At 41.0% G+C, this 16,184-nt stretch overlaps 1 protein-coding gene, 1 long non-coding RNA gene and 1 other non-coding gene across 4 annotated transcripts; 2 read left to right on the top strand and 1 right to left on the bottom strand.

Annotated features, from left to right (window-relative positions):
- Positions 1 to 410: 410 nt before the first annotated feature.
- Positions 411 to 537, top strand: LOC114883523. Its single transcript, XR_003790616.1, has one exon. It is a non-coding gene; the product is annotated as a small nucleolar RNA SNORA27 (small nucleolar RNA).
- Positions 426 to 1,253, bottom strand: LOC114883343. The gene is made up of 3 exons (XR_003790539.1): positions 1,092 to 1,253; positions 617 to 694; positions 426 to 519 (listed from the first exon to the last, which is right to left on the bottom strand). It is a non-coding gene; the product is annotated as an uncharacterized LOC114883343 (long non-coding RNA).
- A 150-nt stretch (positions 1,254 to 1,403) lies between these two features.
- On the top strand, positions 1,404 to 16,172 carry SAR1A (secretion associated Ras related GTPase 1A). 2 transcript variants are annotated; one of them, XM_029245855.1, is made up of 8 exons: positions 1,426 to 1,515; positions 1,914 to 1,974; positions 5,343 to 5,416; positions 5,551 to 5,670; positions 6,100 to 6,165; positions 9,203 to 9,306; positions 12,415 to 12,546; positions 13,757 to 16,172. In XM_029245855.1, exons 3-8 carry the CDS (start codon positions 5,359 to 5,361, stop codon positions 13,871 to 13,873), a joined length of 597 nt encoding a protein of 198 aa, XP_029101688.1. In that variant the 5' UTR covers positions 1,426 to 1,515; positions 1,914 to 1,974; positions 5,343 to 5,358; the 3' UTR covers positions 13,874 to 16,172. The 2 variants fall into 2 exon arrangements, with proteins under 2 accessions (XP_029101687.1, XP_029101688.1); XM_029245854.1 differs by lacking the exon at positions 1,914 to 1,974 and having other exon boundaries at positions 1,404 to 1,515; positions 13,757 to 15,381.
- The last annotated feature ends 12 nt before the right edge of the window (positions 16,173 to 16,184 follow it).

The following is a 16,184-nucleotide window of genomic DNA, read 5'->3' as shown; positions in this document are numbered from 1 at the left end:
ATCCTGTCTTTTTTAGATTCTATTCCCATATAGGTCATTACAGAGTATTGAGTAGAGTTCCCTGTGCTATACAGTAGGTCCATATTAGTTATCTATTTTATATATAGTAGTGTGTATATGTCAATCCCAATCTCCCAGTTTATCCCTCCCCCTACCCAGGTGCCACTTTAATTTTATTTCTGCATGTATTTGAGTTTATATCTGTACTTCGTTCCATTGGTTTGTGTGCCTTTTTGTGCACTAGTACCAAACTGTTTTAATTACTGAGGATCTATAATGTTTTAATATCTGATAGTGCTAGATCCCTCTCATTGTTCTGCTTCTTCAGAGCCTGTTTTCTGACTATTCTTGTTTATTTTTCCATTTGAATTTTAGGAACAAACAGGGTAGTTTAAAAAACACACACATAACACTCCCCTTTCACTTTGCCAACTGGACTTATGTCTTTATTGGTCATTCAAGTGGGGCAAAGGAAATACCCTTTTAAAACTCAAGTAAACGGGGTGTTTGTCTCGTAACCTGTCAGAGGAAACAAACTGTAATAAAAACACACACATAATAATTAATCCTATTAGTTCTTTTATAGGAATCAGGTTAAATTTGTAATTTTACTTACAGAAAATTGAGATCTTTATGACAGAGTCTTCCCATCCAAAAGCATCATTCATCTTTCCATTTGACTCAGTTTTCTTATCTGTAAAATCGGAGTAATAATACCAATCTCATAGGGCTGTCCTCAGAATTAAATGAGAAAATGCAGGTGAAGGAACCAATGATTTGGTTTGGAAGTGATTTGCCACTTCCTAGGGTATGAACTCGGGCTTGGTTACCACAGTATTCTGAACTTCGGTTCTCATTTGTAAACTGGGGATAACAATAGTATCTGCTTCACAGGGCCGTAATGAAAGGGTCAAATGAAATGCGGCCTGCAAAGTACTCAGTGCACTCGAAAATAAGTACTCAATGAATATTAGCTGTTCTTCTAGAAAACAGGCTATCCCAGGGAACTGCGATTTAACGCAGAAGCTCGCTGGGATCCATATTAGGTCGAGGGCTCTGAGGTCAACTCTTCCTTCCGAGAACCTACCTACCTGCCGGTCGCCACTTCTGATTTTCCCCCAGCGTCTGGGAACGCACTCGGTCGGATTTGAAGCCGTCTAGGTCCCCGGCGTGACTCCAGGATGACGCCCCCACCCTCCGGGCCATGGCGCTGCCACGTCTCGCGGTTCCTGCACTCCCTACGGGAGGAGGCGGGGCCAAGTCGGGCCCGCCCCCGAGGGCCTTCGTCTCGCCTGAGGCCCGCCCCTCCGCGGTCCCAGTCGCTGGTAGGGCGGCACCGGGTGTCAGAGCGACGTGACGCTGCGAAGGGGCGGGGGCGAGCACGCGCCCGGAAGTCCCGGGGGAGGGGGTGTTACGTATATCCGGCGAGTAGGTGGCGGTCCGGGGTGCTTCTGGGCTCTGTGCTCTGAGTGAGGGTCCAAGCCGCCTGCCGCCGCCGGAGGAGCCCCTTAGGCCGTGAGTCGGGGACCGCGGCGAAGGAGGGAGCCGGGGCCGGAGGGGCTGGGGTGGCCGGCGGAGAGGGTCGGGGCGGAGGCCGGCGCAGGCGGGATTTTGGGGGGGGAAGTGACACGCAGGCGCTTCTGTGGGGCCGCGGGACTCGTTCTGGGCGGGGACGGGCCGGCTTGGCCGGGTCTGCTCGGTCCCCTGCCGGCCTCTCGGGTATCGGGTCCATCAGCATTCCGCTCGGGGGTTTTGCAGCTGCTGGGCAGGATAACAGTTTTCCTGTCGGTACCGTGCGCTCCGGTTTACGAATCGGCTTCATATCCCCTGTCTCGGATGAGCTTCAGCCCTCGGTGGGGTGGATTGAAGTCCTTGACGATTATCCTTTTTTTTTTATTTTTTTTATTTTACAGATTCGGGGACTAAGGCTCGTTGAGGCACAGTGAATTGCCCAAGGCCCCGCAGATAGCAAGTGTGAGCGTTCGAACCAGATCTCCTGGCTCCTAGTCCAGGGCTCTCCCCACCCCCACTTCAGCTGTGTGTTATCGTCTGCTGCTGTCCTCGGTCGAACCCCGTGTTTTCTTCTTCCACTTCCCCCTTTTTCCCCTCTCTCTTCAGTGCATGGAAAAAAATCTCTGTTAGTATTCTCCCTTGTTCTCGTCTTTTCTCCTTTACCGCGGTGCATCTGCTTAGGTTTTGACAGGGGGCTTTACAGAGTTTTGCAGTGGGGCTGACCTTTGACGTTTACTCTGCAGCCAAGCAGAGTTTCTTAGCTAAAAACCAGCGGCTTGCTACCCCCAGATCTGTCTGAAACGGTGTCTTCACGTTGCTCTGAGCATGAATAAGAAGTAATGAGTATGTATAAGAAGTGATGCATAGATTTTTTATTGGTTAATTGTCAGTCTAGTGCTCCTCCTTTTTATTTATTTGAATCAGTCAGTCCTGAAATTTGCAAATGTTAGTTTTAGGTACGTTGGCAGTGCTTTTGTTGGTAGTTAGAGCCCTTAGATTGTAGTCTAATTTGCCGTAAGGTGCCATAAGGTGGTAAAGTGGATCAAGGATAGAAAAGGAATAAAATGCTAGTTATTAATATATCGTTCAGAAGTTGTGATGAGCTGTAAGGAAGAAAACAGCAGGTTATCATCTGTGTAGTTGGTGGTTTAAGGAAGCTTTATGTTTTTTTAAAGCATTTTTGTGATTTGCATTGGAATTTTATGTGATATTAACAGGAAGAGCTTTGGCTTTGGCATTAAAAGAGGAGGGTTTAAGTCCTGGCATTGTTACTTTTTCAGCTGAGCAGTCTTGGTCAAGCTAGCTAATCTAGGACCATCAGCATCCTCATCTTGTTAAATGAGGCTAAGGATTCCTGCCTCATAGGGTTGGTGTGAGGCTGAAATGAGATATATGTGCAGGCACTGTATAAACTGAAAAACTACTCACGAGGGGGTACAAAGCCTAAGATCTCAAGGATGGAGGAGCCATCAGAGACATTTCCTTAACTTTGGGTAACAATACAGTGCAACTCTTTGGGTCCAGTAAGGGGTTTTATTATTTTTTAACATCACCTGAAAAGTTTCTTCAAGTACTTTCCGTAGATCATTTTGGAGGGAAGAATTATGGGACTTTTAAAGCAGGGATGTCAAGGGAAAATAAATTGGAAAGTCAAAGTAGTTCAGTTAACTGTGAAAAATTCCCTAAAATGGGCTGTTCCCCTTGTCACCTTGGGAGAATTTATCTAGTTGGGAATACTTCTAAAATGATGTAGTAAAACTTTACAAACGGTCTAGAAAGTAATGACTGTAAACCAGTGTAGTATAAATGAATATATAAGTGTTGGGTTTTAAAGTCGTAATCATTGGGAGTGACCTTAATGAGAGGTGCTCTCTAAAGGTGAGCCCTGCTTCTCCAAGTGGTAGACGGAGAAAATAGGGAAGGATGAGTGGTTTGGTGGGATTGCAGAGGAGAGGCACATTGTTTTTTTACTTAGCCTGCAGTGGAAACTTAAGCACAGGAACTTTGTAAGTATATTTAAGTCATTGGACTTCTTAAAGTAGAGACAAGGTTTCCGGACAAAACTATTATTTAACATACTAAATTTGGTTTTTCTGCCAAAATATATTTTGATGTTACTGAAGAGGGGAAAAAAACCTTATTTAGTATCCTTTTTTTTTTTGGCCGCACTGCGCGGCATGCAGAATTTCCCTGAACAGGGATTGAACCCGTGCCCCTGCAGTGGAAGTACGGAGTCTTAACCACTGGACCACCGGGGAAATTCTAGGATCTTTCTATAAAAGCTTTTTCCTTCAGTCTCCACCCCACCCAAACTCCCAAGCTTCATTTGGCCCTTCTGTGGTAAGAGCCATAGAAGATAAGCACTAAAGCCGTCCCTAAAGTTTACATGTCAGGCCACAGGCCTGACTTTAAAAAAACGCAGTAATTGGATGAAAAAGAAAATTAACACACACTGTCTCCATTTTAAAATTTCTTCTTCATCTAGCATTCTTTGAAGAATATAGGTGGGTTTTTGTGGCTAACCCTTTTACAGTAAACTTCTGTTTACTTTTTTTTTTTTTTTTGTGGTACGCGGGCCTCTCACTGTTGTGGCCTCTCCTGTTGCGGAGCACAGGCTCCAGACGCGCAGGCTCAGCGGCCATGGCTCACGGGCCCAGCTGCTTCGCGGCATGTGGGATCCTCCCGGACCGGGGCACGAACCCGCGTCCCCTGCGTCGGCAGGCGGACTCTCAACCACTGCGCCACCAGGGAAGCCCTGTTTACTTTTTTTTAAAAACAAAACTTCAGCAAATTTGTTTGATAACAGTTGGCCACCTGGTGTTCAGGTGTTCTTGCTGATGGAGAGGAGTGAAAATGGGGGATCATCCTTTTTTCTGCACCAAATCTGAGATACTGAGGCAGAAGTTCAGTGTGATCAGGACATGCTGACTCTGAGAAACCTTAGCACCCACCATTAGCTCTAGATCCTACCCTCTTAACATTCAGAGGTCCTCTTGCTTATTTCCCAGTGTATGTAGACCTTTTAGGAGCTTCGGGTCATCTTCTGTTTTGTCTAGGCTTATGGGAAACAGTAGAAAAAGTGGTGTTAATATCAGTATTGAGGTATTTACTTGGCTAGGAACCTTCCTCTATGCCCTGAATGAGTATTCTTATTTTAAGAAAGTCCATATTTGTAAAATGGGTTAGGTAGGTGTTGATTATTCACATTATGATCGGATTCTCTTATCTCGTCATGGCTCTCCATTATAGTGATATCATCTTTTTTTAAGTTGAGATACATATTATAAGAGGGGTTAAACAAATATTAAGAAGAGATAGCATTGGTAAATGGAGCAGTGCAAATTGTGCCAGCCAGTAGGATTTTGGTGACCTTGTTTTTTAGAGTTTGCAAGGATGGGTTAATATGCTTTTCATTCAGGTTAATATGCCTTTATTCTTATTTTCTACTTAGTGCATCATTGTGACATTTTGATCCAGATTATTGATGGGGCTGATTTCCTAGAAGTTTTGCTAACTGGTAGACAGCAGTGGTGTATCTAGGGAATGCGAATGAGCAGCTGCCTGGAGGAGTGAATCACACAGCAAAAGAGGAAAGTATCTTTAACTCCTAGTCTTCTGAGTATCATAGATTGGAAACTTAGAAAACCAGAAGTTTGTGCAGATCTGAGGACCCCAGAGACTTCCCTCCAGAGTGCACAATCCTTTGTTTTCTTATGCCCCAAAACATGGGACTGTAAACATGCATCAGGGCCAGTGAATGAGAGTTAACTTCTCCAGAAATATACTAGCATTCAGAAAGCTAATGTTTGCTGCTTTCCTATTTTATACAGGTAGTAAGCATTAATAATGTCTTTCATCTTTGAGTGGCTCTACAATGGCTTCAGCAGTGTGCTCCAGTTCCTAGGTAAAGCCATTTCCTTGAAATATATCATAGGTTTCAAACTATGTGTATTTCCTGTAACCATTTAAATGTTGATACAAGTAGGCTTTGGTGTGTAGAGAGCAAATTATGTTAACGTTTGGTTTTTTCTTTTTTAGGACTCTACAAGAAATCTGGAAAACTTGTATTCTTGGGTTTGGACAATGCAGGCAAAACCACTCTTCTACACATGCTCAAAGATGACAGATTGGGCCAACATGTTCCAACATTACATCCGAGTAGGTTTGAAAATACCCGGTGACCTTTTGATATTTGAGGGTCAGTGTCAGGGCTGTAGGATGAATCCCAAGTTGATTCAGTTCTGTTATTAACTGAAGCCCCAAAGACAGCTTACTTGAAAAAAATTCCTTATAGGATACACTCAGGTCAAACACCCATAAATCTAAGCCTCTGGAACTTTGTCACTATCTGTTCTGACTAGTCCTGCAATGGGACACATCTCCCATATCTACTTCTAAGGAGCAGCAAACACCATGGAGGAAAAGAGACTTGTTGGTTTTTTAGAATTATTTAAGAGTGTTTTCACCGTTGTATCCTTTTCTTTACATAGTGAAAGCTTCATTAGGTTTTGCATTTGTATTGGATTAGAATACTGGTAGTTGGGCCTTGTTGGATGGAGAAGTTTATTTCCTTCCTTTATTTTTCAGCATCAGAAGAGCTGACAATTGCTGGAATGACTTTTACAACTTTTGATCTTGGTGGGCATGAACAAGGTAAGAGATGATTCAGTGGAAGGGTGGTTGACTTCTGGTTCATTTTGTTCCCCTTTTTTAAAGCAGTGTGTCATATATACCTTTTAAATTGCTTGAGATCTTAATGAAGTTGTTTTATTCACTTATTTTTAAGTAATTTCAAATTTGCCAAAAGTTGCATAAATAATACAGAGGACTCCCCTCCTTTATAACTTTGGCCCAAATTTATTAGTCTCCCTCTCTGTGTAAAACATGTTAATATTTATTTTTCTTGGCCCTTTTGTGAGTTCATCATGTTCTTTTACTCCTTAAATACTTTAATGCATGTTTCCTAATAACAAGAATATTCCCTTATATAATCATAATAATTATCAGACCCAGGAAGCTTTATTTGTCTACTCTATAGTGTATATTCCCTTTTTTTGTCATTTGTTCTAATAATCTCCTTTGTAGCATTTTTCCTCTTATGCAAGATCCATTACAGTATCACATTGAATTTAATCATGTCTTTCTTGTATCTGTTATTCAATGGAGTTAAAGTATGTAGGAAATTAAGTTATTTGTAAGTAATTTTAAATTTGTCAAAAGTTGCAAAAATAATACAGTGACTATTTGTGACCACCGTGATCTGAATTGATTTTTTGTATACTCTCCCCATTTGGGGCCGTTGGTGGAACATTTTCTTCTGCCTTCTTGCTCTCCATTTGGTTCCCAGTTCTTGTCAGGTGTTTTGGAGATATGCAGAATGGGGCATCTTTATCCGATCAATGCCCACTTTCCATTTGGCAAGACTCTAGGCTTAGGAGTAAAACATTTAAGATGTGGGAATAAATATTCTGGGAAGGTAGAAGAAAGAACCTATTGAGATTCTGTCAGGTTTACTCATTTGTTATTAAATTGAGTTGAGATGTCTCCTTTTGGAGCATTATGTTATTAGGTTGAATCTAATACAGTTTTTTTTTAAAGTGTAGTGTAAAAAAAGTAGAATATTGGTAATTGTAAATGTAAAGTCAGATAATTTTAGCTAGAAGGCTGAGAAGAGATCCAAATAATTTTATAGTCAGTGATTTCATTAACGTATAATTACATTTATTTTATTCATTTATTATTTACATCCTACAAAATCATTTATGTAGTATGAGCACCATCACATAAAATACCTATACAGAAGAAAGATTGAAAGAAAGTACACAGAAACATTAGCAGTGGCTGTGTATTGATGGAGGATTATAGATTATCTTGTTTCCTTTTTTTCTTTAATGAGCTTGTATTATTTCCATTTGGGTAGGGATGGGTGTATGATCTCTTTTCTGCTTCTTTCAAAAGTATTTGTAACTGCTTACAAATTTAAATTCAGAGATAACACGGTTATAAGCTGAACTGAGACCATCTGGAGAATGCAGAAGGAGTAGGTGTTTTTAGACACCTGAACTGGGAATTGTGTATTATTTGGTGTGATAAATTTAGCTTTCAGGTTTTGATAGAGAAGGGAAATGCGTTTTTGTACAGATGGTCCCCAACTTAATGATGGTTCGACTTAAGATTTTTTGACTTTATCGTGATGCAAAAGTGATACGTATTCAGTAGAAACTGTACTTCAGATTTTGAATTTTGATCTTTTCCCAGGCTAGCCACGTATGGTATTGTACCATACATAGTCTCTCATCATGCTGGGCAGTTCCCAGTCAGCCATGTGATCCTGAGGGTAAACAACTGATATACTTACAACCATTCTGCACCAATGCAACCATTCTCTTTTCCACTTTCAGTACAATGTTCAATAAATTACATGAGAGATTCAACACATTATAAAATCGGTTTTGTGTTAGATGATTTTGCCCAACTGTAGGCTGATGTAAGTGTTCTGAGCACTTTTAAGGTAGGCTGGGCTAAGCTCTGTTTGGTAGGTGTATTAAATGCATTTTCAACTTATGAGATTTTCAATTTATGATCGATTTATCGGGACATAACCCCATTGTTAGTCAAGAAAAATCTGTACATAGTTTTGTTTTGTTTGAGGAAAATTTACTTAACAGAAACACTTTTTCATGATAACCTAGCCACCATTTTACACAAATTACTAAAATGCTATACATTTGGAGGTTTCCTTTTTTTTTTTTTTTTTAGTATAACTTAAAAATTTTAACTTATGCAAGTAGTCCAGGCTCAATGTCACAAATTCAGTATACAATCAGTATTCAAATATGGGAGGTAAAAGTGAAATTCCGCAACCTCCCCTTCCCAGTCCCACTCTTCAGAGGTAACCATTGTTAAATGTTTGATGATTTTAGACACCTAGAGATGCTTTCTTAATCATCCCATTGAAAGGACCAGAAACGAATGGCTTAGAAATTATAATACAATTAAAGCATTACTTCCCAGACCATTATCATTTCATGTCATAAACAAAAAAATAAAATTTATAGGGCACACTGGGTTAAATAAGGAAACTGAGGTAATTGGCCTGGGAACTTCAACCACCTGTCAAGCCTAGTCTCTCTATGGGCTGCGTGGATGAATGTGTCAGTACGCTTACACATTGGTTACTTAGGAACACATTGGTTACTTGGGACGAAAGTTATATTGAAAAGTAATTTGCATCCTGATATTTTAACTCAGAGGTTGCAAACTAAAATGGCTCCAGGGGTGAGGTAGGTCATTTAAGTGAGTGAAATTGGGAGTAAGTAGGGAGTGGTGGTAACTTTTTCAGACTGAAGAACTGAGACCTCATCTAAAGGGGTAGCCACCACTCAGTTCCAGCTGATTATTATCCATCCAGCATGTGGATAGATAGGCATGGGATTGCCAGATGTTGCACTTTTTCAGAAAGTCAGGCAGAAAACCCTGATTTTCAGATTTTAAAAAATCATATTCTGTTCATGGACCATCAGTTTATATCCTCTGTTCTGACTTAATATTGGCTAGGGTTTGGAGAATCTATACAGAGTCTAATGCTATTGAAACCTGGCCAGGATTTGTCTACTTTATAGACCATTAGGTTATTCATTTTCAGTACATATGTTTTTAAATTGATGCAACTGCAAACTTTGTCTTTTAGCCCGTCGAGTTTGGAAAAATTATCTCCCCGCAATTAATGGGATTGTCTTTCTGGTGGACTGTGCAGACCATCCTCGACTCATGGAATCCAAAGTTGAGCTTAATGTATGTTTATATTTTTTCCTTTCTTGGCCTCTGTTTAAGAAATACAGCTCAGTAGTGCTAATACTTAATCATTCCAGTTAACATTTGGTAAAAGTCCTAGTTACAGGAAGAAAGTGTTTTAAAATCTAAGACATTGCTTTTCGATGTTCTGAGGAAACTTGGCTTGAACACGAGTAAATTAACTTTGCTTATATCTATCATAGGGTGACCCTTTGTGCAGTTTGCTCAGGACACTCCTCAGTTAATGCCTGTTTTCCCAGCATAATTAATGTCTTTCCCTTTCACATATCACATATGTTCACTGTTTATGAAGTGTTGGCATAGTGAAACCTTAAAGGAGATGTTAGTGTTCTTTGCGTTTTTGAATCTGTGTTCTCAGGTTGTGCCTGCCCACTCTTGCACTGAGTGACTTGTCAGACCTTAATAGTCTGTTCTGTCTTCAGTTTCAGTCACGTGCAGTGTTTGACACTAACTAGGACTCACCTCAAGTTTCTTCCTTTCTCAACATTGCATTTTCTTGGCTTGATAATTTCTGTAATGTTGCCTTTGTAATGCCTACTGTGTTACCCTGTGCCTCAGTCTTTCGCTTTGATTTACAACTCTCTCTCTGCATTTTTGTTCCTGGCAATTTGAACCTCTCAGGTTTAAGTATGTTTGTTGAATCTGAAGCTCTAGTCTCATGGACAATCGCCTACAGGGCAGTCCTTCCCTTACTTGACCCCTTGGCACTGGTCATTCTCTCTCTAAATTCCCCTTTACATTCTTGGTTTTGGTGCTTTCTCTCTGGCTGATACTTCTCAGACTCTTTCACAAGCACCCGTTCCCCTGCTTAGCCCTTAAATGTTGGTGCTTTCCCAGGCTGGTCCAGGCTTCTCCCATTCCTTCATCTGCAACCCACATGCCAGTGACTCCCAGATGGATTTCTCTTGTTTAAACCTCTCTTGTGCTCCAGCCTCATACATAATGCTACTTATTAGAAACTCTACCTACCATTTCTGTTCTCCCAGAATGGAACTGTTCATTTTCCCTCATCTACGTGGACATGCAGTGAATTACTGTAGATTCCACCACCACCCTGCCATATACTAATGCCGGAAGGAACTTACTCAGACTTGTCTTTGCCCTACTTAGTATTCTTGAATAGGTCTCTTACCACTTTGGTGATAAAATCCACAGATCTTTTGCTTAGCACATAAGATCTTTCATGATCTTTCCTCGTTTATTTCTTCAGCTTTTCTCTCTATTGCCTACCTTGAACTACATTCCAAACATAGATAACAACTTGTTTTCCCTTGCGTATGCAGAAGTAACTGTCTCTGCCTGGTTTTCTCACCTGACCCTTACCCCATTTTGCTGGTAAATTTCTAAATGTCCTTTTAAGAGATTTCAGAGTTCAGGTATGACTGCTTCTGGGAAGCCTTCTCTGACCTCTCAGACTGTTAAACTCTCCATCTTATCAGTGTCTGTTGTCTTTGCTGATTTTCTTTTAGGTCTCTCCCATCGGACTGTGAACTTAGATGGTAGGGACCTTGTCTTATTTCTTTGTGAAACCCCTGTACCTAGTAAAGCCTCGGGCACATAATACGCACTTTGTTAGTATTTAATGAATGAATGACATTCTTACTCTGATTTTGTATAACATTTCCTGGAACTTGAGATGTTCAAGGTAGGTTTCTCTTCAACTCTGCTCTTCTTTCCTAGCTTTTCCTGTCAGTGAAATAGATTCCCAGGCTTGAAATCTCTGCCAGCTTCGACTCCTGTGTTATCTGTCTTATCATTTAGATATGTCTCTTCACTTTTTTCTCCAGAATGCCTGCTGCACTATTCATTACATGCTGCTAGCTTAGGTTAGATCATCATCCCTTACCTGAGCACCACAGGTAGATACTATTTGCAAATTCATTGTACTAAAAGTGTAGATTCTATCTAATAATTTCTGGATTTGGGGTCTTTGGGATCTATTGTAGCTGACTTCTCAGACTGGCACTATAATGCTTGTCATCCCTTCCCAACCCATTTACTCTGTCAACACATGTCACCATAAACGCTTTAATCCAGCCAGGTGATACTCCATGTGGCTTCCTGAATTCTGTTCCTGCCGTAAAGCCATTGCTTATATTCTTCCTTCTTTGGATTCTGCCTGTCCACACGCTGCCCCTCCTTCAGAGTCCAGTTTAGTTTCCACATCTTCACTAAGACTTTCCTCAAGCCCACATTGCCATTTTATTTTCCTGAACGTCTTTTAATATTTATATTCTCTTCCTATTCATTGCAACACTTAATCATCCACTTGCCTTGCTTTGCTGACAGATGAATATAGAGTGAGGATTTCTTGAGCCAGGGATATGTCTTACCTTTCCTTTTTTTTAAAATTTTATTTATTTATTTATGGCTGTGTTGGGTCTTCATTTCTGTGCGAGGGCTTTCTCTAGTTGCGGCAAGCGGGGGCCACTCTTCATCGCAGTGCGCGGGCCTCTCACTATCGCGGCCTCTCTTGTTGCGGAGCACAGGCTCCAGATGCGCAGGCTCAGTAGTTATGGCACACAGGCTTAGTTGCTCCGCGGCATGTGGGATCTTCCCAGACCAGGGCTCGAACCCGTGTCCCCTGCATTGGCAGGCAGATTCTCAACCACTGTGCCACCAGGGAAGCCCCTTACCTTTCCTTTTGTCTTCCTCTCAGTGTCGGAGATAGTGCTTTGCGCACATGGGACATCTAGTGTATATCTGGGGACTCTGGTAGTCATCTTTGAGGCTCTGTAGCCAGAGCTTTGTTCTTCTAGGACAGTGCTCAGGGGAGAGCTGAGGATGGCTTGTGGCTGAGTGATTTAGCTCAGAGTTAAGGTTGGGCAGTTTTGCTGCCTTGCAAATAGACACAGCTTTACATTATAATTGTTTTGAAGCTGTTAGGGGATTTCTAACTAATGTCAAGGTAATTTTTAGGGGCTATAATGTCAAGATTAACTTTTAGTTAATCACTCAGGTATAAATATGGTCAGAGTTTCACTTTACATTTGATACCTTATAGACAAGTGAAAGTCAAAGTTGTTTTCATTATTTGGTGGGCTTTTATAGATTCCTCACTCAACCCATTTTTTATCTTGTCTTTAGGCTTTAATGACTGATGAAACAATATCCAACGTGCCAATCCTTATCTTGGGTAACAAAATTGACAGAACAGATGCAATCAGTGAAGAAAAACTGCGTGAGATATTTGGGCTTTATGGACAGACCACAGGAAAGGCAAGAGAAGAATCTTCAGGGGACATATTATAAAGGAAATTCACAGCTTGTGAAACATTCATGTTGTGCTATCTAGATTTTACTTGTCTTTCAAAAGTAACTGGGCTTAGTATTTGTTTAACTAGAGGTGATTTTAGACTCTCAAGGCAGGAGCATGTTCTTTTTTTAACTGTTTTCTAATGAGAGTTTCCTCGGGTATATAAGGATGAAGGAAATGGTAGAAAAAGCAAACTTGTCATTTTAAGAATTTTCTGACTGTCTTTCAAATCCAGTTCTGAGAAATCAATTTTGAAAGCCCTCCTTAGCCAGAAATTTTTTTCCACTGGAAATTTCAGATTATGAAGAGTGATCATTTATATCGCTTTCCAAGCATTGAAATCAGAGCACTGGGTTATCCTCAGTGCTCCTTGCTGAAAGAGGTAGGACTGTTACCTCTATTTTGAAGATGAGGAAACTCAGAGAGTTATTGGCTCAGGTCTACACAGCAAGTCAGTGATGAAATCAGGAATAGAACCCAAGTCTTCCAGGTCTAGGTTATGCTGTTTCCAGTAGGAAGCAGAACCCTGTTGCAGAAAAGTATGCTTGGGAGAGAAAAATCTAGAACAGCCATAATTACAGGAATCCTGGTCTTTTGGGCTTGGGGTTTTGGCATATTTAATTTTTTTAAATGTCCTTTTCTGGGATCTTTAACTTCCTGACTTTTTTGCATGGCTCCTTAGTCTTGCCTCTTCTTGGTTATCTAGTTCTTTCTAGAAATGCTTCCTTTAATTAATTAAGTTTTCCCTCTTACAGGCACATGAATTTTTAATTTTCTTAATGTAACCTGTCATTAGTGTATATTTCTGAATGCTTGTGTCAATGAGGATGTCCTTATGTCTAAGAAGTCCTGGATTTCTTTTGTCCATGAAAGAGCCTGCTGGTTCTGTGGGTCCCAGTGGCCTTTTTCTTGGTTTGCTGCCATAGCTTTCCAGATGCATGTTGGTGTGTTCAAAGCAAAGGCTCTTCACAATGAGAGGGAGAGCCTGGTAATAGGACTGGGCTGCTTATCTGTCCTGAAAGCACAAACCCCAATGGCCTTGACCACATTTCTGTAATTAATCCCTACTCAGATTTGCTTTTGAGGGAAAGAGAAAGTGATTTTTGTTGTCACCCTTTCAAGCTTTTCCACATGGAGACGCTAATGGACCTTTCTTGATTTTGCCTCCCCTAGGGGAATGTGACCCTGAAGGAGCTGAATGCCCGCCCTATGGAAGTGTTCATGTGCAGTGTGCTCAAGAGGCAAGGCTATGGCGAGGGCTTCCGTTGGCTCTCCCAGTATATTGACTGATGTTTGGACAGTGAAAATAAAAGAGTTTTACTTCTCTGGACTGATCCTATTCACAGCTTCCTCATGAACTTTTCTAATAGAACAAGGAAAGCTCTCCAACCATGTCTGGCGTTGAGAAGCCAAGAGTCTCTGTCAGCTCTCTCATCGCCCAGTGGTGACATGTGCTCTTCTCCACGCTGTTGGGAGGTAACGCTGCCCCACGTGCTGGTGCAGGTCAGCACCCCGGGACTTGGAAGTGGCAGGATTTGCCAGGTAGAGCTGTGTGCCATCATGGAGCACCTGGAAAGAAAAACACGTCTCACCACTGTGGTTGATTTCAAAAGAAAGTGATTCTATTTTTTAAAGAAAGTGTTATTAGTGTAATTGGTGACCCTCCTAATAACTTTTTGAGTTCACAATTTACTTGGTCCAGAGTTTGCTTTTTTTTTTTTAACTAGTGAATGGCATTTAGATACTTCATAAAATTATGCACAGGTACACGTTGGAGGCCAGAGCTCAGTCAAATGAACAGCAGGCTGGTGAGAGAGACTCCCCTCTCACTAACTGCCTTGTAGTAGGTGGCACCACCTTGTGCACAGAGCACTAGGAAAGGGCAGAACCCCGGCCGTGCAGTTAAGGCCAGTTCCCAGAGTCTCGGGCTACTGTCATTCCTCATCCCAGCATGTATAGCAGATTGTTCACTGCGGAGGAGTTAATTGTAGAGTGGGTTATTGTTATTATTTTTACTCATAAAGTTACAAATTTTAGCCAGTCTTTACTTTTATGTAGTTGTGAAATTTCATTTCCCTCTGTAGCACCTTTTTCATTTTCAGTCGTAAAAGTGACTTTTGCCTCATGAAAGACTTGAGAACACATCCCTTGTTGTCACACACTGCAGGTGTGTCTCAGCCATTTTTGCAGATTCTAGGGGAAATTTTTCTGAATAGGAGAGTCACACAGGATGAAGTTAACAGCTTAAGGGCTCTTAATTCTGTGAGTTGAGAACTTAAAAGTCTGGTATTGTAGCATTTGTTTGAATCTAGGAAAGATTCATTCATTGGGCTTTAAAATTTCCACTTGCAGAATTTGGTTTCTTTATTGGACTCTTCATGAGCTCTATTTTTTTTAATTGGTTATCAACTTATTTTTGATGTTAAAGGTTAACATCTGTAGCTTTTCCAGATTTTTGGGGGTGGGGTGGGGGGTGTTAGGAAATTGCCTTTCTCCAGTCCAGAAATAATCTGGGGAAACTCTAAGCCAAGAACTTTGTGTCAAGCTGTTCTTTTGGGCCAGTATCACTTGTCAGTAAGCACCTGGTATAAAAGCCTCAGCATCCCCAGTAGTGTGATGAGGATTATTTTTATAGCATTCCATTTTCCTAATGCCACGTGTGAAATTGGATTATCATGATCTTAACCAATATTTTACCCTTGTAATAAAGGATGAAGGGATAGGAGATGGTCTTCATGTGGGAGGATATCTTCATTCATTTTTCCTTTAATGAAAGATAAGAGGTATTTTCCTCAAAACTGAAAATTGTAATTCCGAGGTGTATCTGCAGAGGCCCGAACTAAATTCAGTGGATTGTTGCTTCTAATGTGAGGGCGGGGAAGGTGTGGATAATGTATTCCTGGGGTGAGAGTATCGTTCTTTAGTTGGATTTCCCAGGTGAGTACTGAAGAATGTTTCCCATTCTTCAGTACTCACCTGTTGGGAAAGCATGCTTTTTCACTGCTAGGTACCAAATGCAGAGGCCCAGTGAAGTATAAAGCTGGGAAGAGCATGCCTTTCATTTATTAGCAAGCATAGCTGGTTTGGAAAGGGGTTAAAGCCTTAAGTGAACAAATCTAGCTAACAGTGAATGAACTAGGTAGTTAACTTGCATACTTCTAATTTTCTTTGGCTAAAGGTAACCCATACTTCTCTCTCCAGAGATACGAGAGGTATGATTGCTTCAGTGTTAGTTTTCTGGTTTTTGGTTTGTTTTTTTTTTTATATTTGTCCCTAATCATTTTTTAGCAAGCTAGAAAACTGGATTCTACACAGGGCAGCTCTTTGTGAAGGTGGTTTATTTTGGCCACTGGAGAAAGAGTCGGGATTGAAAAATCAAGTGGCAGCAGTCTATTTCTTGCCCCACAGAAATAATATAGAGGAAAGAAGCCGCTGTGAGGAACTTGGCTCCTGACAGTTAGGGTCAGAGCTTTGTACTGGAACTCCCATGAATTGAGACTTTTCATTCTGTTTTATCAGAGTGCATATATGTCCTATTTCAGGAAAAGTAAAACAGTCATTTACAAAAGAAAGTCAATCTGTATCCTAAGCGTTTTAATAA

This window comes from Monodon monoceros, unplaced genomic scaffold (genome assembly GCF_005190385.1).
Source record: "Monodon monoceros isolate NGI ecotype Baffin Bay Population unplaced genomic scaffold, NGI_Narwhal_1 Super_Scaffold_4, whole genome shotgun sequence".
Taxonomy (NCBI): Eukaryota; Metazoa; Chordata; class Mammalia; order Artiodactyla; family Monodontidae; genus Monodon; species Monodon monoceros.
The sequence above is the reverse complement of the archived record's forward strand: the minus strand, read 5'-3'. Positions and strand labels throughout refer to the sequence as shown.